Raw genomic sequence first — 24,969 nt, forward strand, 5'->3', positions numbered from 1 at the left:
GAAGGTATAACAAGGAAAATTAGAGAATGCTTAGAATAAAAACAAGAGAATTTACCAGAATTTGTTGCGTGCAGCTGAAGCTGCTCAGTGCAGCTAAATACAATGTGAAATCTTGAATAAGGTATAAAAACAAATAATGGATACTAGCATAAAATTTTGTGAGATTTGAACAAAATCTATACATTAGTTAATAATACTGTGGTGGTGGTGGTGCTGTAGTCGCTCAGCTGTGTCCAATTCCTGCAGCCCCATGGACTGTAGGTTCATGGGATTCTCCAGGCAAGAATACCAGACAGGGTTGCCGTTTCCTCCTCCAGGGGATCTTCCTGACCCAGGAATCAAACTTGGGTGTCCTGCGTTGCAGGTTGATTCTTTACCGACTGAGCTACAAGTGAAGTCCACATGTTAATTTTCTGTTTGGGTTTTTTTTTTTTTTTTCAACATGGTAAGAAATGTATTAAATTTTTAACAAACATCCCACCCCATACCAAGGGGATTACAACATAGTCTGTCTTTTTGAGCACAGAAATGGCAAGTTTAATTATTGTTATGATGATGAAACAGTAGAATTTATTCATCCCTTGGGTTGTGTCATGAACATTGTCTCCAGTTCTCAAAACAGCTGTAATTTCTGACTGGGGTCTGCACCCAGGTGGGTCACAGGGTCACGAAGAGCTGGCATCTCATCTAAGTCACTTCAGTCTAACAAAATAGACTTAGGGCTTTCGCTTTAGGACCCTGACTCTCTATTCTGAGGGGTAATATAAGGCTCAGATTTACTTTACTTGGTTCTTTCCTTTTTTTAAATTTATTTTTTAATTGAAGGAAAATTGCTCTGTAATGTTGTGATGCTTTCTGCCGTATGAGGTTCTTTTGTTATATTTCCTTTTATTGAAAGTTGTTTCTTATTAAAACTTTTAAAAATATGAAGCAAACAAGAAGGAAAAAAAATCACCTATTTTTCAGCAGGTAATGACCAGTTTTCAAAAATTAAAAATGAGATGATAATGTTTGCTGTTACATAAACTGGCTTTTTTCACTTAAATAATGTAAAAGAAGTTTCTTTCTGTGTACTTCGCAATTTTAATTTGTATTTGATAATCCATCATTCCATAATAATTTAATTACTTTTTATTACACATTTAGGGGAACTGTTAAATGATTGTTTGTGAGGAATAACTGCTACTTTCTTTATAGTTCACTTTCAGCACATTCGTGATAGTTTCCTTCGGATAATTCTAAGTAGAATTGAGAGGCTGGTTGACATAAGCATTCTTAAGATTTATGATGCATTTTACCGTATTTCCCTCCAGGAAAACTATAATGTATATTTTTCCTCCATCTTACTTACATTGATTGCCATTGTGCTAACATTTGTTGTTCTTTTTTTTTCTAATGTCTTTCCTATTTCTTTGATCCTTCCCGAGGTTAAATTTTTTGCCATATTTGTTGGCCATTTTTATTCTTTCTTTAATTACCTGTTCATAATATCTGCCTATTTCTTTAATGATTATTTATGTTCTCTTAATAATATGGAGAGCTCTTTATCTGTCTCTACCTATAGCCTTTTCCATGACCAAAAAAATGAAAGTTACATGGATACCTTGATCCGACGTCTGCAGCTGTATTCCCGGAACCTGGAACATCTGGTGGAGGAAAGGACACAGCTGTACAAGGCAGAGAGGGACAGGGCTGACCAACTTAATTTCATGTTGCTCCCAAGGTAAGGAAGTCCTTCCACGGATGTGACTGTACAGGACTCCAGAGTTGTGCCTCAGCCCTTAAGGTGGAAAGCCAAAGCATATTTGTCTAGTGTTGGTTTTCTCTGTACTTTTCTTACTCTATTTATTTTTATGTATTAGTTTGGCTGTGCTGGATCTTAGTTGCGGCACACAGGATCTTTATTTGCAGCATGTGAAATTTTAGTTAGGGCATGTGGTATCTAGTTCCTAGAGCAGGAATCGAACCTGGGTCCCCTGCATTGGGAGTGCAGAGTCTTAGTCATGGACCACCAGGGAAGTCACATTTATATAGGATTGTTGCCTCTTGCATTTTCTTCATCAGATCATTGTGTTTAAAGATGCACGTTCTTGCCAAGCTTTGTCCTGGTTTGCACTGTCTAAATTGCTAAAACAAAGAGATTGTTTTCCAGTGCCATGGAAGGAGCATGGATGGCAGAGTTAGAGCGACCTAGGTTCCAACACTGGAGAAGGAAGTGGCAGCCCACTCCAGTGTTCTTGCCTGGAGAATCCCAGGGACAGGGGAGCCTGGTGGGCTGCTGGCCATGGGGTCGCACAGAGTCGGATACAACTGAAGCGACTTAGCAGCAGCAGCAGCATGTTCCAACACCTGTTGGCCACTGTTATTGAGTCTGAGACCTTAGGCCAGTCACTGTCTCTCCATATGAAAATGAAAATTAAAGCATTAATCTCTTTGCCATCTTCTTTCAGCCTCATAGTAGAGGCCATATTACAAGAAATGGTATGGATGAGCTTATTTGTAAAGCAGAAACAGAGAGAAAGATGTAGAAAACAAATGTATGGACACCGAGTGGGAGAGGGGTGGGTGGGAGAAATAGGGAGATTGAGATTGGCAGATTCGCACTGTTGATACTATGTGTGATATAGATGCTGGGGCTTCCCTGGTGATTCAGATGGTAAAGAATCTGCCTGCAATGCAGGAGACCCAGGTTTGATCCCTGCATTGGGAAGATGCCCTAGGGAAGGGAATTGCTACTGACTCCAGCATTCCTCCCTGGGAAATCCCATGGACAGAAGAGTTTGTTGGGCTGCAGTCCACTGTGTCACAGAAGAGTCAGACACAACTTAACGACTAACACGTACACACACATGTAAAATAGGTAACTAATGAGAATCGACTGAACAGCACAGGGAACTCTACTCACTGCTCTGTGGTGGCCTAAACTGGAAGAAGTCCAGAGTGGAGGGGATATATGTGTATGTACAGCTGATTAATTTTCCTATACAGTAGAAGCTAACACATTATATTTATTAAGCAACTGTGCTCCATTAAAAATTAATTAAAAATAAAATAGGAGCCATCTTTAGTGGAGGAAGGCTTCCCTGGTAGCTCAGATGGTAAAGAATTCACCTGCAATGTGGGAGACAGGATTCAATCCCTGGGTGGGGAAGATCCCCTGGAGGAGGAAATAGCTACCCACTCCAGTATTCTTGCCTGGAAAACTCCATGGACAGAGGAGCCTGTCAGGCTGCAATCCATGAGGTCACATACAGTTGGACACGACTCACATTTATTAGAGTTATAATCAGGTATTAAATTACTACGGAACCTCCTATTCATCTGAGGCCACATACATGTGCTCTGTGTGGGTAATATGTTCCTAGACTTGGTATTTGCAAACCGTCTTTGGTTCCTCACCACACTACTCACTGGAAATCCTCAGTTCTAGCATTCCTGGTGAACAGTTAGTACTGTCTCAAAGATTTCCGTAGAGGAAGAAGGAATTTACTGAAATTGAAGGCCCTGTTCTTTCCTTCCTCATCTAGGCTGGTGGTCAAGTCTCTGAAGGAGAAAGGCTTCGTGGAGCCTGAGCTCTACGAGGAAGTCACAGTCTACTTCAGTGACATTGTAGGGTTCACCACCATCTGCAAGTACAGTACCCCCATGGAAGTGGTGGACATGCTCAATGACATCTATAAGAACTTTGACCACATTCTGGACCACCACGACGTGTACAAGGTAACCTCTCCACCTAACAGGCTGAATGGTGGTTTGGCCCCAGGTCAGCAGAGCCAGAATTGGCTGTTCTTGTTACTACAGTTTTCCTTTGCTACCCCTAGCACCTCTGCCTCGGGATGCTTCAAGGATTGTCATGGATCCCCGAGTCCCCAGGTGCTCAAGTCCCTGGCGTAAAATAACATAGTATTTGCATACAACCTACATACCCATGTACTCTTAACTTAAATCATTTCTAGATTACTTATAATATCTAATACAATGTAAATGCGATGTAAAATAGTTGCTGGAGTTGTGGCAAATTCAAGTTTTACTTTTTGGAACTTTCTACAGTTTTGTTTAAATATTTTTGAATCATGATTCATTGAATCCACAGTGTGGAACCTATAGATTCAGAGAGCTGACTTTACTCAGGTCTTTGCCTTTGTCATTTAAGAGTTAGTAAATTAGTGGTTGAGTCTGAGCTACAAGTGACGTGGAAGAATAAGAGTGGTCAGAAGTTGAAATTCTCACCCTGTGTAGATCAGAAAGTCTTACTAACAGGAGTTCCGGTTGAATAGTGATTATGCATTTTAGAGATATTCAGAAAGAAGAAATTAACTAACGAACACATATGAACCATGCATATCATTATGAAAATGAAATTAAAAGGGAGAATATCAAAGAATAATGTTAATAGAAGTCTACTTCCTATTACAAGAAAAGTGTTCGGAAGCATCCAGTACAAGAATGTGTATTATGTCTTTAGTGAACTGAAAATGAAAGTCACTCAGTCATATCTCACTCTTTGCCACCCTGTGGACTGTAGTCTCCCAGGCTCCTCTGTCCATGGGACTCTCCAGGCAAGAATACTGGAGTGGCTTGCCATGCCCTTCTCCAGGAGATCTTCCCAACCCAGGGGTCGAACCCAGGTCTTCTGCCTTGCAGGCAGATTTTTTACCACCTGAGCCACCAGGGAAGCCCTCTTATGTCTTAGAGGAACCTACAATTATCTTTTTATCAAATAGTTTTTGAAAAGTAACGCGCTAAACATGACTTTTCTGATAATTAGAGATGGTTTCCTAAAATTACATAAAGCCATTCAGATTGTTTCAGCACTATAGAACTGTCACCACATCTGCATGACTTGCATTATTATAAAGCACTTCATTCAATTAAAATCCTTTATAGTTGTTTTATCAACTCTTTCAGTAGGCTATGGCTTTCTAGGCGGCGAAGTGGTAAAGAATCTGCCTGCCAATGCAGGAGATGCAGTGATGCGGGTTTGATCCCTGGGTCGCAAAGATCCTCTAGAGAAAGAAATGACAACCTGCTCCAGTATTCTTGCTTGGAAAATTTCATGGAAAATTTCAACCACACAGCCTGGCAGGCTACAGTCCATAGGGCCACAGAGAGTTGGACGTGGCTGAGCATGCAAACACCGCATCCTAACTAAGCTATAAAAACCCTGAAGAAATTAGCATAATACTAGTCTTGAGCTAGTCCCAGAATAAGTGTACAGGGCTGTGCTCATATGAGTTCTCGAACATTTCTGAATTTGATGTGCAATAAACTGCTTCTGTTTACTTTCTGGTGCCTTTAGAAGGGACCGATTCACTGATGAGAAACTGCTTCCGCAGGTGGAAACCATTGGTGATGCCTACATGGTGGCCAGCGGTTTGCCTAAGAGAAATGGCAACCGGCATGCAATAGACATTGCCAAGATGGCCTTGGACCTCCTCAGCTTCGTGGGGACCTTTGAGCTGGAGCATCTTCCTGGCCTCCCAATATGGATTCGCATTGGAATTCACTCCGGTAGGCAGCTGAGCACTGTAGCAGTCGGGAACCGTGTGTATACCAGAGGTCTGCACACCAACTAAATTAGAAAGGTTGAAGGATCCTCAGAGGAGATCAGTTTTCACATGAGGCTTACTCTTGAATCTGCCTGCCAAATACGAGGTCCAGTTACATATCCTGGCATAATTAGACCTATAATAAGTGTCTGGAGAGTTCTAGGAAACAGCAGTCACGACAGCGCTCATGGAATGATAAACACCAACCACCAACTAAAATAACAAGCTCCAGACCTCCTGTTTAAGTCACCCTATTCCCTGGTGGCTCAGATGGTAAAGAATCCGCCTGCAATGCGGTGCAGTGCTTCCATCCCTGAGTTGGGAAGATTCCCTGGAGGAGGGCATGGCAACCCACTCCAGTATGCTTGCCTGGAGAATCCCCATGGACAGAGGAGCCTGGCAGGCTACACTCTATGTAGTAGCAAAGAGTTGGACATGAATGACCGACTAAGCGCAGCACAGCATGTTTACTATTTATCTCTTCCCCATTCCCTCCCTCTCCCCATCTCTGACTTCCGTAAATTTTTTTTCAGTAAAATATTACAGTATCTTAAGTGGATTTTATTATCTTTCTGATGTGATTGAGAAGTTTTAGAGACCTTTTTCTAACATTGGAGTATAGCTGATTTATGATATTGTGTTAGTCTCTGGTGTACAGCAAAGTGATTTGGTTATACGTATATATAATATAGCTTGCATCTGCTAATCTCAAACTCCCGATCCATCCCTCCCCTACCCCTTGATAACTACAAGTCTTTTCTCTATGTCTGTGAATCTGTTTCGTAGATAAGTTTATCTGTGTCATCTTTTAGCTTCCTCAGAGATCTAATCAAGTAGCTGCTGCTGCTACTGTTTGCTTTTGTTTTGTATTTTGGCATTGAGTCTAACAGGGAAGATTCAGTTCTTAGTATTTTTTTTTCAAGTGTACATAAGCAATGCACAACTTAATGTTCTGTTTTTTCCAGTGTCTGTAAACACAGTGTTCAAAGGACAAATCTATAAAGAAACTCATATAGATCAAAACCTGATAAACAAACCAGAAAATCAATAGTTGCCTCTATCCAAAACCTGGTTTTGCAGTTTCTGAGTTAATCTTTAACTTCTACGAATTTTAACTCCTTGCATTCAGTCTTTCCACACAAATACTTGCTTGAGCAGCCCTCCTTCCCTATCTAATATGCCCCTGTGCATCACCTGGCCTTGACTTTTGTTCTGCCTTTTGGGGTATCCTTGTGTCGTAGGCTCCCCCTTCCTGCTGCATTCACGTGGTACATGAAAAGCACAGGGAAGAAGATTCCAAGTCCTTGTCATCTGGGTCTTCCATCATCAGGCCACCAATCCCTAAAATGCTGTGCTGTGCCATGCTTAGTCACTCAGTCATGTGGGACTCTTTGCAACCTCATGGACTGCAGTTTGCCAGAGTCCTCTGTCTATGGGGATTCTCCAGGCAAGAATACTGGAGGGGTTGCCATACGTTCCTCCAGGGGATCGTCCCAACCCAGGGTTGAACCCAGGTCTCCCACATTGCAGGCAGATTCTTTACTGTCTGAGCCACCAGGAAAGCCCAAGAATACTGGAGAGGGTAGCCTATCCCTTCTTCAGGGGTTCTTCTCGACCCAGAAATCAAACTGGGGGTCTCCTGCATTGCAGGCAGATTCTTTATCAGCTGAGCTACCAAGGAAGCCCAAAAATAAAACAGACGGGCCATTGAGCCTCCAAGTGCACTGTGCCCACCAGTGATTCAGATGTGGGCTGTGTGGCTGGCACAGCGAGAAGGTGGTGAGATGGTCTCCGTCCTTCTTGAGAGCCTTCTGTGTAATATACTAAGGAGCATTTTCCACCTTTGCGTGCTGATCTCAAAATGTCTTCTTGTTTCTCGAAAATGTGCTTTTCTATGCTAGAGCAAAACACTTGCTGAAAGCGTGATTTGGATAATGATGCTATCCCCTAACCAGTGCATTCATTTGGAATAAAGTTCACAGCTCACAATTTACCCCTTAAACCACTTCTCCCGTCTAATGAGGCATTGAGCGTTGTGATCCTGAGAAGAGGCTCACCCGCCTGAACACCACTCTGTGACTTCCGTGGCCTCCACCTTCTTGCCTTCTGTCCCTCACAGGTCCCTGTGCCGCTGGAGTCGTGGGGATCAAGATGCCTCGTTATTGCCTGTTTGGAGATACAGTCAACACAGCCTCTCGGATGGAATCCACTGGCCTCCGTAAGAAAGGAGAGGATTTTTCTTAGAGGACAAAGATTCTGCCCTAACCAAGGGGAGCTGTAGGGTGAAAATGCATAATACTGCCAGTGAGGTGAAGAATAACTCTTCACGGTGACTGACTGTGAGCCTGGGTCAGTCCAGTCCTTGCTACATATCGCTGCTTACTGATCATAATTCTTTTCTTCCTTTATGGCTCAGTGTGACTGTTCTTATTAGTCTGGGTTCGTTTGCAGTGCATTCAGGCACGCTGTACCTGGAATATTCTTGAACATGAACGTGAAGTCGCTCAGTCGTGTCTGACTCTTTGCGACCCCATGGACTGTAGCCTACCAGGCTCCTCTGTCCATGGGATTTTCCAGGCAATAGTACTGGAGTGGATTGCCATTTCCTTCTCTAAGGGATCTTCCCAACCCAGGGATCAAACCTGGGTCTCCTGCATTGTAGACAGATGCTTTACCGTCTGAGCCACCCGGCAAGTCCTTAGATCCATGTAATACTCTTAGATCCATGTAAAAGAGAAAGTGTTAGCTGCTTAGTCATGTCCAACTCTTTGCAACCCCACAGACTATAGCCCACCAGGCTCCTCGGTCCATGGAATTCTCCAGGCAAGAATACTGGAGTGGGTTGCCATTTACATGGAGACCCCAAACCAAATTTCAGCTTTTTAGCTCAGCACCGCAAAGTAAAATCCAAACCCAGGCCCAGGGGCTCCCCTCTCTGAGCTGTAATGAGAAGCTCCGGGGCTTAATCTAGAGAGCCTCCTCACTCAGGACCCTGAAAACCAGCACCAGACCCTCTCCCCGTGTCTGATAATAGTTCTCATCTCACTGATGCTATTCTAAAGTGTTTTTTTGTTTGTTTGTTTAATGACAATATCTAAGCCGTCAAGAGCACTTATAGTAAATATTCTGGCTCAAGGGGAAACAAACGGGGCCCTATGATAGCATTCAAAATGGACGCAGTTTTCATTGATCTATTTTGCATTTCCAGCCTTGAGAATCCATGTCAGCGGCTCCACCATAGCCATCCTGAAGAGGACAGAGTGCCAGTTCCTCTATGAAGTAAGAGGAGAAACCTACTTAAAGGTAAGGAACCCATCGAGATATATACCTAATAGCACCACCGGGTGGCGCTAGTGGTAAAGAACCTGCCTGCAAATGCACGGGACATAAGACACGTGGGTTCAATTCCTGGGTTGGGAAGATCCCCTGGAGGAGAGCATGGCAACCCACTCCAGTATTCTTGCCTGGAGAATCCCATGGACAGAGGAGCTTGGTGGGCTACAGTTCACGGGATCGCAGAGTCGGACATGACTTAGCAATGAAACACAGACGCCCCACCAGACCTGCTGAGTCCAACTCTTTTGGGTATAGATCAGAGATCTGTATTTTAATCAAGTGACTGTGATGCACAGAGAAGAGCAGGAATCCCTGTTCTAGACACGCCTTGCTGTCCCACACATTTAGAGCAACCGCCTTTCAGAGCCACCAGGTGGCCCACAGGCTGTCTGTTGAAGGTTGACCAGACTCGCAACTGATCTGAAGCCAGTGATCTGCTCCGATAATCTGCCTCCACCAGCTGTAGCAGCATCTGGCCCCTACACTGACGGCAACTTGGAAGAGCCTCCTTTAGGTAGTTGTGTCCGAACAACACACTGGCTATTTTAATTCTCTGTAAACGCATTCTCTGCAGTGTTCCCCCCAAAATAGAAGTGGTGTGTGGATTATTACAGTGCAAGTGGTTAGGCGTATGCGCTCAGTGATGTCTGACTCTGCGACGCCATGACTGTAACCGGCCAGGTTCCTCTGTCCGTGGGATTTTTTTAGGGAAGCATACTGGAGTGGGTTGCCATTTCCTACTTCCGGGGATTGAATCCAAGTCTCTTGCATATCCTGCACTGGCAAGCAGGTTCTTTACCATTGGCAACACTTGGGAAGTTCAAATATTACAGTCCAAACACAGCCCCAAATCACTAGTTTGTTTTTTTGAATGAGTGGTTTTTAAAAATATAACTATCCAGTCTACTTTTCAAACACAACCTCCAGCCAAAAACAATTTCCTGTTGCTACCATTTATTTTACAGCCTGCAGATGTACCCAGCAAATGTCAGTTAGTGTGTGTTTATCATGAGGCACGTGTGTTTGTAATTTACACTCTTCAGGTGGGGAAACTGTGGCAAAAGTTTTGTGGCAAAAACAGCCAGAATAAAATGTGGACGACAGAAACCAGTTGGATTCATTGGAGTAGCAGGATCATAGATGAATTTTCTTTCTTCTTCATTTAGAGTTTTTGTGCTGTTGCTAAGGTGATATTTGAAAATGTCTTTTGGGGAATAAAAGAAAATTCTAGTTTGAAAAAAAAAAATGCCTGGTGGTTGAGAGATACTTTTTTAAAGGTGCTTAGAAACAGAGATTGGTCTGGAGATAACACAAATCATACTAGGAACAGGTGCTGTATTGAAATATAGGCTGTGATGACAAACTCAGAGGGGAAACGTTTCTTGGAAGCTGATGCTCGTCAGAACGGTGGGTTACAGCCGACTGCCTTGTTGGCCTCCATGGTCCACACCTTTCTTGTCTCTCTAGGGCAGAGGAACTGAGACCACCTACTGGCTGACCGGCGTGAAGGACCAGGAGTACAACCTGCCCACCCCTCCAACCGCGTAAGCTGCTGGCTGGGCGGGGAGGAGCCGGGAAGTCGAGGTCTTGGCTTTGTATCTTGTACTGTGTGCAGGCAGTTGAACTGTTGGCGAGTGCTTTGCCAGTGGCAATGAGGCATTGAATCCAAGATGAGAGATGACACACGTTGAAAAGGCTTGGAAACCCCCCTTCTCTGGCTGCTGGAGTGTTTCAGGCTCGCTCAGGAGACCAGAGGACAGTTTAGGGCTCACCCCCTGCACATGTGGTCAAGAGTAGAGCACACTAGGGACAGGAGACCAGTGCATTTCCACCCCTGCGTGCAGCTCTCTGCTGAGTTACCTGGTGGAACAGGAACTCCCCAGCTCCAAGACTGTGGTTTGGGGTCTTCACATGGAGTGTGTGTTCTCCCTGAGATGAGGAAAACAGGCTGCAGGTCTAATTAACCTGTTTCAGTTTCCCTAAAGGTGACTCAAATGGTCTTCCAGTTGCATTTGGGCCACTGCAGTGAGTCACGTGGCTATTGGAACAGTTTTTGCTGTGGTAGAGAAACCCTGTCGTGCAGATGCCTGGATGCGGGACCCAGACAGATGGCAACACCATAGAGATGCCAAAACAGTGCAGACCATCCGTATGGCATGGGGGAACCTGGCCCCTTGCTAAGAGCACCCCAGGTGCTCTTAATCTCTTAAAACCCTCCACTCATTCAGAGCCCTCCCCAGACAAGACCCACATTCCTAGGAAAGTGTGGGACCAACACGTTTTCAGAGTTTTGTGGTGACTGGTGGCTCAGACAGTAAAGAATCTGCCTGCAATGCAGGAGACCCAGGTTTGATCCCTGGGTTGGAAAAGCTCCCCTGGAGAAGGGAATGGCAATCCACTCCAGTATTCTTGCCTGGAGAATTCCAGGGACAGAGGACCCTGGCAGGCTATAGTCCATGGGGTCGCAAAGAGTCGGACACGACAAGCTACGTAGCACACACACTAGGGCTTAGCACCCTCTTGGCTTCTCTTCCTCTAGCTCCAGTGGTATGTGTAAAGCTAACCTCACCTCTGAATTCCGCATTGTGTTATCTTACTTTGAAATCAAAATATAATTTCCTGCTTGAAATATATTCTGCTTTCCCTACAACTACACAGAGCAAGAGTGACAGTTCTTTAGGCTCATTGGTGGAAGCCAAGGGTCGTTCTGTGTTCTCTGGACTTCCCGCATGCAGCACAGAGTAGGCATTCAACAAGGAATCAGTGAGTGAAACAGGCGGTTCTGGAGCTGAGGGCTAGTCTATTTGAATAGCTGAGAAGTTCCCTTTTCCCTCCATACTCTTGTCTCTCCAGGGAAAATCAACAGCGCTTGCAAGCTGAGTTCGCCGACATGATCGCCAGCTCTTTACAGAAAAGACAGGCCTTGGGGATAAGGAACCGAAAACCAACCCGGGTGGCCAGCTACAAGAAGGGCACCCTGGAATATTTGCAGCTGAACACGACAGACAATGAGAGCACCCATTTTTAAACCTTGGTAAGAGCTAAGGACTCAGGAAAAACCAAGTCCAGCCACACCTGGGGCAGTGACCACAAGTGTCCTGAAGCTTCTGCTTCTCTGAGACCTCAGTAAAGCAGAAGACGACTTAGATGCAGTCTCCAGTAGCCTCGGCTTCCCTGTCTGGGACGTAGGCTTGCTTCCGTGAATCACGTACACTCTCAGTGCAATAATTACCTTCTCCTCTGCGGCCTGATCTCAATAGCTGCTCCAGGGAACTTCAACCTGAGAAAGAAGAGAAATGAATATGTACTATCTCAAAGTTGGAGAGATTTTGTTCTTATTTCACCTGTTTCAGCTTTGTTTTGCTTACTGGCTCTTTTTCTTTCTGTATTCATGATAACATTTTTTTTAATTGTCCCAATGATATTTTCAGTATTTTATCTCCATTAAATTATATTTAACTCCTAATTTTGGCAGACAGTATGCTGTATATGAGGCAGGAATAAAAGTTAATCATTTCCTGGATCTGTGGATGTGTTTCTCTCTGTTGCACCCATTTCCCTGGAATGCACCAGCCATTGCCTTGTGCTGGTTGAAAAACTGACTTAATACCCCTGCACTGAAGAAGGGCAAAGCTAGCATCATTGCTCAGAGGTCCAAACCTTGATGTTCAGCATCCCCTGTGTGCATGGGGGGATTTTGTGTCTAGTTTTCTACCATAGGGGCTGTTCAGGTGCTAAATTCACATCCTGTCTATCTGTAAAGATACCTTACTCCAGACTCTGCAAATATTCCCCCTCACATCCAGCAGTCATCTCCTTCCCCTTTTAATGGCAGCCAAGCATGATTCATTCGCTTGAAATCTCCGGAAAAGGACAGAGCCAGGTTGAGTAGACTAATATCAGCACAGGCAAGAATGAGCATGTAACACCCCGGCACTGACCTTCACAACTAAAACAATTGCTCCCACCACAGTATGCCTCCCCAGGCCTCTGCCACGAAAACCACTCTAGAGGTTAAGAAATAGGTTACATCTCCATCACCTAGAAAAGCAGACCATCAAGCAATAATAAATGATCTTCTGGTGTACAGGCTGAGCGCTTAACGTGCAGCAAGAGTCCTTTCTTGGTGCTGGAGCTTTAGGATCTGTTTGTGCCTCTGTGTCCACCACGAGGAGACTTGACACTCAGGGATGAGGTTGTGATGTGGATGTTGTTGGTCATTCATTCAGGAAACACATTTGAGCTTCTCTTCTTATTCCAGGAGCTGGGCTTAGTGTACATGGTATAGATATGGTCCCTACTAAGCCTTGAATCTTACAGGAGAGAGAGAAACGTAAAGTGATAAATGGGTGTGAAGACCAAACATATACCTTAACAAACAGGCAAACTTAGCAACTCTAACACCGACCAGAAAATCTGTCTTTTAAGGCTCATGAAATGAAGTGAAAGCCACTCAGTCGTGTCAGACTCTTTGCGACCCCATGGACTGTACAGTCCAAGGAATTCTCCAGGCCAGAATACTGGAGTGGGTAGCTGTTCCCTTCTCCAGGGAATCTTCCCAACCCAGGGGTCAAACCCAGGTCTCCTGCTTTCCAGGTGGATTCTTTACCAGCTGAGCCACCACGGAACAGCATTGATGAAAAGCTTCTCTGCTGAAGGTGCCAATGTTTGTGTTCTTTTATAGACTGTACATGCTTGTGAAATATTTCTTGACCTTTAAACAGATGTGTGGCCTTGGCTTGTCCGCTTAACAATGTGAATATGTCATATCAGTGACAACAGTGACTAAGGACAGTACCAGGCAAATTCTTTCTCTGCTCTTTCCTAGCTATAAATTAATTAATGTCTCCAAGCCTCTAATGTTTCATTAATAACATTCGCCTTCATAATATCCACCTCAAGGAGTTGTTACAATGATTTTTTTAGTTGAAGTATAGTTGATTTACAGTGTGGTGTTAGTTTCAGGTATACAGCAAAGTGATTATGTATCATGTATATATGTGTATTCTTTTTCAGATCTTTGCCATTATAGGTTACTACAAGATATTGAATATGGTTCCCTGTGCCATAGATCCTTGTCATTTATCTATTTTGTATATAGTAGTATACATCGGTTTATCTCAAACTACTTATTTATTCTTGTCCCCTGCTAGCCAGTTGACAGACAGTTTCTGTGAAGGACCAGAGAGTAAACAGTTGACATTGTGCAGGCTGCCCTATCTCCACTGCAGCTACTCATCTCTGCTGTCGTATCAGGAAAGCATCCATAGTCAATGGTAGTGGGTAGAATGTGTTCCAGTCAAAGTTTATTTTTATTTGTGGCTATTGTTTGCTTCCCTGGTGACTCAGATAGTAAAGAATCTGCCTGCAGTGCGGCAGACCTGGTGTCAATCCCTTGGTTGGGAAGATCCCCTGGAGGAGGGTATGGTAACCTACTCCAGTATTCCTGCCTGGAGAATCACCATGGACAGAGGAGCCTGGCAGGCTACAGTCCATGGAGTTGCAAATAAGAATTTTTCTTTATTTAATGAATTTTTGAAAACATAACTAAAATACCCGATAATTCCTTAATATTAACTAATAATAGCTTAAATTTATTAAATGATTTCCCTGATTGTTTCAAAAAAATTTTTTTAATTAGTTTGTTCAAAGCTGGATCCATAAAGGTCCACATTTGCATGTACTTGAAATGTCCCCCTAGTCTCTTAACCTATACTGCTTCACCCATACACACTTTTTTCCTATGACATTCATTTGTTGAAATTGAGTCATTTTTCCTACATAATTCCTCAATGAATTTAGCTGATTGATTACACATGGTTTTATTTAACTTGTTGTAGTTTCCATATTTCTTGGAATTTGGTAGTTAGATCCAGAAGATAATTAGAGGCAGGTTTTATACTTTCCCAAGATAATTTATGTAGCCAGTCTGCTAAAGGAGAATTTAGATGTGGAGAATAATACACTGAGACCCAGCTCCAATGATCAATACTGATCTGATTATAATCAGACTAGATTATAATGCCACATTTGGTGCAAGTTTTAATCGCCCACTCCTACCTCATGCCCCCAAAATGACAGAAAAATTTTATATAAAGAATTGGGAAACAGGAAAGAATATCCTTAGTGAAATAGAAATTATGAGTCAGTTATGAAAGAAAACAAATGGGATCCGACTAAACAAGGGAAGAGTAGCCCAAAGCAGTTGTGAAAGAGGACTGCTGGATGCTGGAAAAGGGTAGAATGGGTCCTGGGGGAGCTCCAAGCTCAGAAGGAGCAGACAGAGTGGGAAGAGAGGGTCTTAGAGCTAACCAGCACTAGGGTGGAGGCTGCCATTGCCACGAGCATGCACACACTTAGGGGAATGGAGCCAGCGTGGTCCCTGCCTCTGCCTCTGACGGAGACTGAGGCAGCCACTGTCAGCATGCGGGTCCCTGCCCACACCTGGGAGGAGTGCAGTTAGCTCTGGGGTGGAGACCACCACAACTAATGAGAGCAAAACCAGCTGAGTAGTGTGGCAACAGCCCCTCTGACCCTGATCCAGCCTCTAACCACGTCACGTATACCAGGGAAAAGGTGAAACCAGCACAAAAGTGAAGCACCAAGCAAGCCCTCAGGCCCTGGCTGCGATGCACATCAAGGTAGAAACCACCATCATGACCATCACGTATCAGGGAGAAACAACTCCCTCAGGCCTCCTGCCACAGCCTCTTGGGCCCCATCTCCACCTCTGTCAGGGTGATAACAGCCATTGATCATAGGAGAAGCTCCAGTTTGTCCTGGCTCTGGCTTAAGCGGCTCCAGCTCTGGCCTCACCTCCCACTGAGGTGGGGGCTGCCAGCACACCCAGGGGAAGACATGCTCACTTCAGATCTAGCTCTCCCACCAGAACCACGGGGTGCCGCAGACTGCTCAGGATGCTTTACACAAAGACAGGCCTTCAAGACCATAAAAGGTAACTGTTTCACCTAATTTCATGGGGCAGAGAAAGTTAAACAAATTGAGAAGACAGAGGAATTTGTTTAAAATGAAAGAACAAGGAAAAAAAAAAAAGAAACCCAATTGAAGCAGAGATAAATAAGTTGCTAGATAAAGAGTTTAAAGCATCAGTAATAAGAATGCTAACTGAAACCTGGGGAAAGAATAGATAGAGTGAAGTTTTTGACAAGGTACTGAAAAATATAAAAAGGAACCAGTCATTGCTGAAGATTGCAATAGCTAAAATGAAAAATGCACCGGAAGGAATTAACAGCAGATTAGTTGATACAGGAGAACACTTAAGTGACCTAGAAGATTGAATAATGGAAATCATCCACTCAGAATACAAAAAGAAAAACAAATTTAAAAAGAGGATAGATAAGAATAGCCTCAGTACTTCTAGGACAACATCAATCTTACTAACATTAGCAATATAGGGGCCCCAGGAGGAGAGACGAGTGAGCAAGAGACAGAAGGTGTACTTAATAAAATTGTGGCTGAAAACTCTGAACCCGAGGAAGGACATAGATTTCCAGGTACAGGAAAAAGAGTCACCAAGCAAAATGAGCCCAAAGAGACCCTACAGAGACATCTCTTAATTAAAATGACAAAAGTTAAAGAGAATTTTAAAGGCAGCAAGAGAAAGAGTCACGTGTAAGGTAGCCCCATAAGGCTAACAATTGATTTTTCTGCAGAGACTTCACAGGCCAGAAGGGAGTGGCATGACATAGTTAACGTTTTAAAAGAGAAAATGTACAACTTGAGGTTATCATTCAGAATTGAAGGAGAGAGAAGGAATTTCTCTGAAAAGCAAAAACTGAAAGAGTTCATTAGTACTAAACCAACCTCACAAGAAGCATTAAAGGGTCTTCTTTAAGTGAAAAAGGAAAAAGCTACAATAAGAAATAAGAAATTATGGAAAAGGAAAAATCCACTGGTAAAGGCAAGTATATGATAGAGTCTGTGGATCAACCACTTAAATAAGCTAGTATGAAGGTTAAAAAAATTTTTTAATCAACTATAACTATAAGAAATAAGGGGTAAACATGAACATGTAAAATCCTAGAGGAGGAAATGGCAACACACTCCAGTATTCTTGCCAGGAAAATCCCATGAACAGGGAAGGCTTGGAGCACTGCAGTCCGTGGGGTCATGGAGTGGGACATGACTTAGCGACCCAGCACACAAACATGAAAATATGAAATATGATACCAAAAACACATAACATGGGCAGAAGGAGTTAAAAATGTATCTCTATTAAAATGTGTTTGAACTTAAACGCCTACCATTTAACAACTAGTAGATATAGTTCAATGTATATGAACACCACCAAAACCACAAATTAAAAACCTATAATAGATACAGGAACACAAGCATAACACTGAAGAGAATCAACAAACCACAAAGCAAGAAACTAAAAGAAGAGGAAAACAGAGAACTAAAAAACAATGAGAAAACAAGCAGCAAAATGGCTAAGTACATTCCTATCAAAAATTATTTTAAATGTTAACAGACTATATGCTCTAATCAAAAGATATAAGGTGGTTAATTGGATTTTTAAAAATGGGCCCATCTATATGCTGCCTACAGGAGACTCATTTCAGAGCTAAAGATACATACAGACTGAAATTGAGAGGATTAAAAAAATATATTCCATAAAAATGGAAATGAAAAGAAAGTTGGGGACAGATACTCATATCAAAGTGGACTTTGAAACAGGCTAGATAGAAAGACATAAATGTACATGTCTTTATACTAACCCACTAGTAGGAATTAGAAGTCATGACACCCGAATAGCAATGAACAGAACTAGTGTCCAGATCATGGCTTCTAAATACCATTGTCAAAAGGGCTGAGGACTCTGCAGAAGTGATTGACTTTAAGACTAGGGAAGGGAAAATACGAAATAAATCTGGAGCATCTTGTGTTCACAGAAAGGAATGAAGCACTCAAAAACAAGCAAAAAAAAAAAAAAAATATATATATATATATATATGTATGGGAACATGTCAAAATGACACAAAAGCCGACTAGAAAGAACTCCCAACAGTTTCAGCTGGAAGAAAATTACCAATAAATAATAAAATTATCCATGATTCCATAAAAAGGAGGTGTAATTAAATATATGAATAAATAGTGGAGGTGAGACAACACTTCCTTATAGAATAATCTAATTTAGAAATGTGGAAAATGAAGGAAAAAGAAAATGGCTATGGGAACACCAGACTAATAATTTTTCAGGCAATATCCACTCAGTTGAGTTCAGTCGCTCAGTTGTGTCCAGCTCTTTGTGATCCCAGCATGCCAGGCCTCGCTGTCCATTACTAACTCCTGGAGTTAACCCAAACTCATGTCCATTGAGTCCGTGATGCCATCTAACCATCTCATCCTCTGTCATCCCCTTCTCCTCCTGCCTTCAATCTCTCCAACAACAGGGTCTTTTCAAATAAGCAGCTCTTCACATCAGGTGGCCAAAATATTGGAGTTTCAGCTTCAACATCAGTCCTTCCAATGAACACCCAGGACTGATCTCCTTTATGATGGACTGGTTGGATCTTCTTGCAGTCCAAGGGACTCTCAAGAGTCTTCTCCAACACCACAGTTCAAAAGCATCAATTCTTCAGTGCTCAGCTTTCTTTATAGTCCAACTCTCACATCCATACATGACTACTGGAAAAACCACAGCCTTGACTAGGTGGGCCTTTGTTGACAAAGTAATGTCTCTGCTTTTAAATATGCTGTCTAGGTTGGTCATAACTTTCCTTCCAAGGAGTAAGCGTCTTTTAATTTCATGGCTGCAATCACCATCAGCAGTGATTTTGGAGCCCCCCAAAATAAAATCTGACACTCTTTCCACTGTTTCCCCATCTATTTGCCTTGAAGTGATGGGACCAGATGCCATGATCTTCATTTTCCGAATGTTGAGCTTTAAGCCAACTTTTTCACTCTCCTCTCTCACTTGCTTCAACAGGCTGTTTAGTTCTTCTTCACTTTCTGTCATAAGGGTGGTGTCATCTGCATATCTGAGGTTATTGGGGTTTCTCCCAGCATCTTGATTCCAGCTTGTGCTTCTTCCGTCCAGAATTTCTCATGATGTACTCTGCATATAAGTTAAATTAGCAGGGTGACAATATACAGCCTTGACGAACTCCTTTTTCTATTTGGAACCAGACTGTTGTTTGATGTCCAGTTCTAACTGTTGCTTCCTGACCTGCATACAGGTTTCTCACGAGGTAGGTCAGGTGGTCTGGTATTCCCATCTCTTGAAGAATTTTCCACAGTTTATTGTGATCTACACAGTCAAAGCCTTTGGCATAGTCAACAGAGCAGAAACAGATGTTTTTTCTGGAACTCTCTTGCTTTCCTGATGATCCAGAGGATGTTGGCAATTTGCTCTCTGGTTCCTCTGCCTTTTCTAAAACCAGCTTGAACATCTGGAAATTCATGGTTCACGTATTGGTGAATTCTGGCTTGGAGAATTTTGAGCATTACTTTACTAGCATGTGAGATGAGTGCAATTGTGCAGTAGTTTGAGCATTCTTTAGCTTTGGGATTGGAATGAAAACTGACCTTTTCCAGTCCTGTGGCCACTGCTGAGTTTTCCAAATTTGCTGACATATTGAGTGCAACACTTTCACAGCATCATCTTTCAGGGTTTGAAATATCTCAACTGGAATTCCATCACCTCCACTAGCTTTATTTGTAGTGATGCTTTCTAAGGCCCACTTGACTTCACATTCCAGGATGTCTGGCTCTAGGTGAGTAATCACACCATCGTAGTTATCTGGGTCGTGAAGATCTTTTGTACAGTTCTCTGTGTATTCTTGTCACCTCTTGTTAATATCTTCTGCTTCTGTTAGGTCCATACCATTTCTGTCCTTTATTGTGCTCATCTTTGCATGAAATGTTCCCTTGGTATCTCTAATTTTCTTGAAGAGACCTCTAATCATTCCCATTCTATTGTTTTCCTCTATTTCTTTGCATTGACCACTGAAGAAGGCTTTCTTATCTCTTCTTGCTATTCTTTGGAACTCTGCATTCAAATAGGTATATCTTTCCTTTCCTTCTTTGCTTTTCACCTCTCTTCTTTTCTTAGCTATTTGCAAGGCCTCCCTGGACAGTCATTTTGCTTTTTTGCATTTCTTTTTCTTGGGGATGGTCCTGCTCCCTATCTCCTGTACAATGTCACAAACCTCTGTCCATAGTTCATCAGGCACTCTGTCTATCAGATCTAGTCCCTTAAATGTATTTCTCACTTCCACTGTGTAATCATAAGGGATTTGATTTAGGTCATACCTGAATGGTCTAGTGGTTTTCCCCACTTTCTTCAATTAGATTATTTAAAAAAATAAATAACAGCATGGGGCAACATAGGGGCAAAGGACTGAGATGTGAACTATTAGATGTGAACTATATTTTGGGAATATAACTAATATTTGATAATAACTATAATTGGAGTATAACCTTTAAAAATGGTAAATCCCTATATTGTAAACCTGTGACAAATAATGTTATATACCAACTATTTCAACAACAAATAAATTTTAAAAAATGCAAAAATAAAAAGCAGTATTCCATAAAAATTTGAACTTCTATGTTTTTAAAAGATTCAGAATAAAATTTATTTAAAATTTGGACATTTCCCGTGCATAGGAAATAAGGTTCAATAAAACAGGGAAAAAACAATTCATGCAATTTTTTTTTCAGAAACCTACCTTTTGCACAAAATGAAGTTCAAGTGTCTTTCTGAGAGCATCTTTTAAATGATCATATAGCCTTTGTTTTTGTAACTGAGAGAAGAATGAAAACTGAAATGATGTAGGAAATTGCTCCTTTTGTGCCTGAGTCATGTGAATTTTTATTCAGCCAGCAGATGGTAGATCAGATGTTGGATGATGTGTTCTGAAAATGACCTTGTTCTATTAAGTGGTTATAAGTTAACCATTATAGAAATAGAAGACTTAGCCTAGAATTCTCATGGACACTTTGTATTTGAAGCAACAGCACACTGTTTTCATGTTTGCTAAAAATACCATTATCTTTTTTTCTGTATTTTTATAGAATGTAAAACTTTGTGCATATGTTTATACATATATTGCACAAGGCAACCCCAGTTAAAACACATCTTATCTAGCACCTTTAATTGCAATTTAACCTCATGTAGATTATTCCACCAAATTGTTTAATGCATTAATCTGACCACAGGGAAATAGAGCTCCCAGCAGAAAAACCAGTGCCACACTCCTGGTTTGTGTTCTAATATTGGACAGTTCATGACTCAGAGTTCACATTTGTTACAAAAAACATGAGTTATCACTTCCAGTTCTGTATTTCTTTTGAAATAAATAATCAGATTTTGTGGTTTGTGATAAGATAGGTGTTTTGTAAGAGTGGGAATTGCACAAAACCCTTCTGCAGCTTCTAAGGAGAGCCTAGATTACTTAGTCATCCTTTCTGCACAGAAACCAAAATTGTATAGAGCAGTATTTTTCACTCTGCGATTCTGTGATTGAAGATTTTATTTTTTTTCATTTTAACGTGATCACAGAGTGGTAGTTTTATAAACACAGAAGCCTATGCTTAGATGTTGTTGCAATAGTTCAGCTGCCATTGCAAGCCAGGACTGGCCTGCAGAGCCCCTGAAGTGCAGATTTCAGGCTCAGCTTTGCCACAGGCTAATCCAAGAGCCTTTGGACCAGTCACCTAACCTCACAGGGCTGCTGCAAGGACCAAAGTTTTTATAGACACAAAGCTTTGTAAAGAGCAGAGAACCATAATCATATTGAACTGAAGTGAATGAAGTCGCTCAGTCATGTCCGACTCTTTGCGACCCCATGGAGTGTAGCCTGCCAGGCTCTTCTGTCCTCCTCTGTCCATTTGCCAGGCAAGAGTACTGGAGTGAGTTGCCATTTCCTTCTCCAGGGGATCTTCCCAATCCAGGGATTGAACCTGAGCCTTGCAAATTGCAGGCAGGCGCTCTACCATCTGAGCCACCAGGGAAGGCCCTATAACCATATTAGTTATCTTCTTAAGCTCTCTGGACCTCAGTTTTAATGTGACTCAAAGAGAGTTGGAGATGATCTTTAGAGTACTTTAAACTTTAACCATTCTGTGTACTGATGCATTTGTTTAAATAAAGCAAGAGGTGTGGACAGTCTATTGATACAGTGTAGTATCTCACTGGGTAAAGAATCTGCCTGACAATGCAGGAGATGCAGGTTCATTCCCTGGGTCAAGAAGATACCCTGGAGGAGGGCATGGCAACCCACTTCAGTCTTCTTGCCTGGAGAATCCCATGAATAGAGTGGACTTGCAGGCTACAGTCGATAGGTTCGCAAAGAGTTGGACACAACTGAAGCGACTGACAACAACATAGAGTAGATTGTACAGGACCCATCTTTTATCCTGACTCTTGGCCCCGCTCCCTGAGGTCTATGGTGACCGATAAAAACAAAGGCTGCTCTTAGAAACTTACAGATTCCACTTGGAAGAGAACATGTATCCTGAGCAGCAAGTTGGGGACAGGACTCAGTGTTACCATGGGAACAAGAAGTCCACGTTCCACCACCTAGTCCCCTCCGTTAGGTCCTCCGTTTCCTCCAAAAGCACAGTTTCCTGTCTTGATTCTGCCTTGTTGCTTGAACACTTCTTCTCCAGTTCAGTTCAGTTGTTCAGTTGTGTCTGACTCTTTGCAACCCCATGGACTGCAGCATGCCAGGCTTCCCTGTCCATCACCAACTCCCGGAGCTTGCTCAAATTCATGTCCATCGAGTCAGTGATGCCATCCAACCATCTCATCCTCTGCCATCCCCTTCTCCTCCTGCCTGCAATCTTTCCCAGCATCAGGGTCTTTTCCACTGAGTCCGTTCTTTGCATCAGGTGGCCAAAGTATTGGAGCTTCAACTTCAGCATCAGTCCTTCCAATGAATATTCAGAACTGATTTCCTTTACGATTGACTGGTTTGATCTCCTTGCAGTCCAAGGGACTCTCAAGAGTCTTCTCCAACACCACAGTTCAAAAGCATCAGTTCTTTGGTGCTCAGCTTTCTTTATAGTCCAATTTTCACATCCATACATGACTACTGGAAACACCATAACTTTGACTAGACAGACCTTTGTCTTCCCCAGTAAGAAGGCCTTTACCCAGCTACAGACAAGAAAGTCGGCTCCAGCTAGTTTAAAAGTAAGGAGTTTATCAGAAAATGGCAACCCACTCCAGTACTCTTGCCTGGAAAATTCCATGGATGGAGGAGCCTGATAGGGGTCAAAATGGGTTGGACATGACCAAGCAACTTCACTTTCACTTTTCACAGGTCAAGGGCTCAGTCTCACAAGACTGCCTCCTCTGCAGAGGGAGTCTAAAGTCCCAGAAGGCCACCCATACATCTGACCGAACGGCTACAATCCAGAGGTTCCCATGGCCCTCTCCTCAGGATCAATAATTTGCTAGGACAATTCACAGAAATTGAGAAAACACTTACGTTTTGTTCTTATTTTTGTGGTTCAGTCATGTCTGACTCTTTGTGACCCCATGGACTGCAGCACGCCAGGCTTCCCTGTTCCTCACCAACTCCCTGAGTTTACCCAAACTCATGTCCATTGAGTCAGTGGTGCCATCCAACCATCTCACTCTCTGTTGTCCCCTTCTCCTCCTGCCTTCAATCTTTCCCAGCATCAGGGTCTTTTCGAATGAGTTAGCTCTTCCCATCAGTTGGCCAAAGTATTGGAGTTTCAGCTTCAACATCAGTCCTTCCAATGAACACCCAGGACTGATCTCCTTTAGAATGGACTGGTTGGATCTCCTTGCAGTCCAAGGGACTCTCAAGAGTCTTCTCCAACACCACAGTTCAAAAGCATCAATTCTTCAGTGCTCAGCTTTCTTTATAGTCCAACTCTCACATCCATACATGACTACTGGAAAAACCACAGCCTTGACTAGACAGGCCTTTGTTGACAAAGTAATGTCTCTGCTTTTAAATATGCTGTCTAGGTTGGTCATAACTTTCCTTCCAAGGAGTAAGTGTCTTTTAATTTCATGGCTTTAATCACCATCTGCAGTGGTTTTGGAGCCCAAATAATAAAGTCAGCAACTGTTTCCACTGTTTCCCCATCTATTTCCCATGAAGTGATAGGACCAGATGCCATGATCTTCGTTTTCCGAATGTTGAGCTTTAAGCCAACTTTTTCACTCTCCACTTTCACTTTCATCAAGAGGCTTTTTAGTTCCTCTTCACTTTCTGCCATAAGGGTAGTGTCATCTGCATATCTGAGGTTATTGATATTTCTCCTGGCAATCTTGATTCCAGCTTGTGCTTCATCCAGCCCAGCACTTCTCATGATGTATTCTGCATATAAGTTAAATAAGCAGGGTGACAATATACAGCCTTGATGTACTCCTTTTTCTATTTGGAACCAGTCTGTTATTTCATGTCCAGTTCTAACTGTTGCTTCCTGACCTGCATACATGTTTCTCAAGAGGCAGGTCAGGTGGTCTTGTATTCCCATCTCTTGCAGAATTTTCCACAGTTTATTGTGATCCACACAGTCAAAGGCTTTGGCATAGTCAACAGAGCAGAAATAGATGTTTTTTTCTGGAAATCTCTTGTGTTTTTGATGATCCAGCAGATGTTGGCAGTTTGATCTCTGATTCCTCTGCCTTTCCCAAAACCAGCTTGAATATCTGGAAGTTCACGGTTCATGTATTACTGAAGCCTGGCTTGGAGAATTTTGAGCATTACTTTAGTAGCGTGTGGGATGAGTGCAATTGTGTGGTAGTTTGAGTCAAGGCTATGGTTTTTCCTGTGGTCATGTATGGATGTGAGAGTTGGACTGTGAAGAAGGCTGCAAAAGCGAAAGCGAAAGTCACTCAGTCCTGTCCGACTCTTTATGACCCCATGGACTGTATAGTCCATGGAATTCTCTAGGCCAGAATACTGGAGTGGGTAGCCTTTCCCTTCTCCAGGGGATCTTCCCAACCCAGGGATCGAACCCAGGTCTCCCACATTGCGGGCAGACTCTTTACCAGCTGAGCCACAAGGGAAGCCCAAGGGAAGAAGGCTGAGCGCCAAAGAATTGATGCTTTTGAACTGTGGTGTTGGAGAAGACT

At 42.7% G+C, this 24,969-nt stretch overlaps 1 protein-coding gene across 17 annotated transcripts in view; it reads left to right on the forward strand.

Annotated features, from left to right (window-relative positions):
- The window catches only part of GUCY2C (guanylate cyclase 2C), a 100,403-nt gene extending 87,995 nt beyond the window's left edge, over positions 1–12,408 (forward strand). For 15 of the 17 annotated variants that reach the window (XM_060413386.1, XM_060413396.1, XM_060413397.1 and 12 more), the window contains 7 exons: positions 1,565–1,723; positions 3,528–3,720; positions 5,337–5,511; positions 7,669–7,767; positions 8,758–8,852; positions 10,353–10,429; positions 11,739–12,408. In XM_060413386.1, coding sequence (XP_060269369.1) covers positions 1,565–1,723; positions 3,528–3,720; positions 5,337–5,511; positions 7,669–7,767; positions 8,758–8,852; positions 10,353–10,429; positions 11,739–11,913 — 973 coding nt within the window. In that variant the 3' untranslated portion in view covers positions 11,914–12,408. Of the gene's footprint in view, positions 1–1,564; positions 1,724–3,527; positions 3,721–5,336; positions 5,512–7,668; positions 7,768–8,757; positions 8,853–10,352 lie in introns of all 17 variants that reach the window. The other 2 variants (XM_060413401.1, XM_060413400.1) reach the window with 2 other exon arrangements.
- Positions 12,409–24,969: the final 12,561 nt, after the last annotated feature.

The sequence above is a fragment of the Ovis aries genome, chromosome 3 (assembly GCF_016772045.2).
Source record: "Ovis aries strain OAR_USU_Benz2616 breed Rambouillet chromosome 3, ARS-UI_Ramb_v3.0, whole genome shotgun sequence".
Lineage (NCBI taxonomy): Eukaryota > Metazoa > Chordata > Mammalia > Artiodactyla > Bovidae > Ovis > Ovis aries.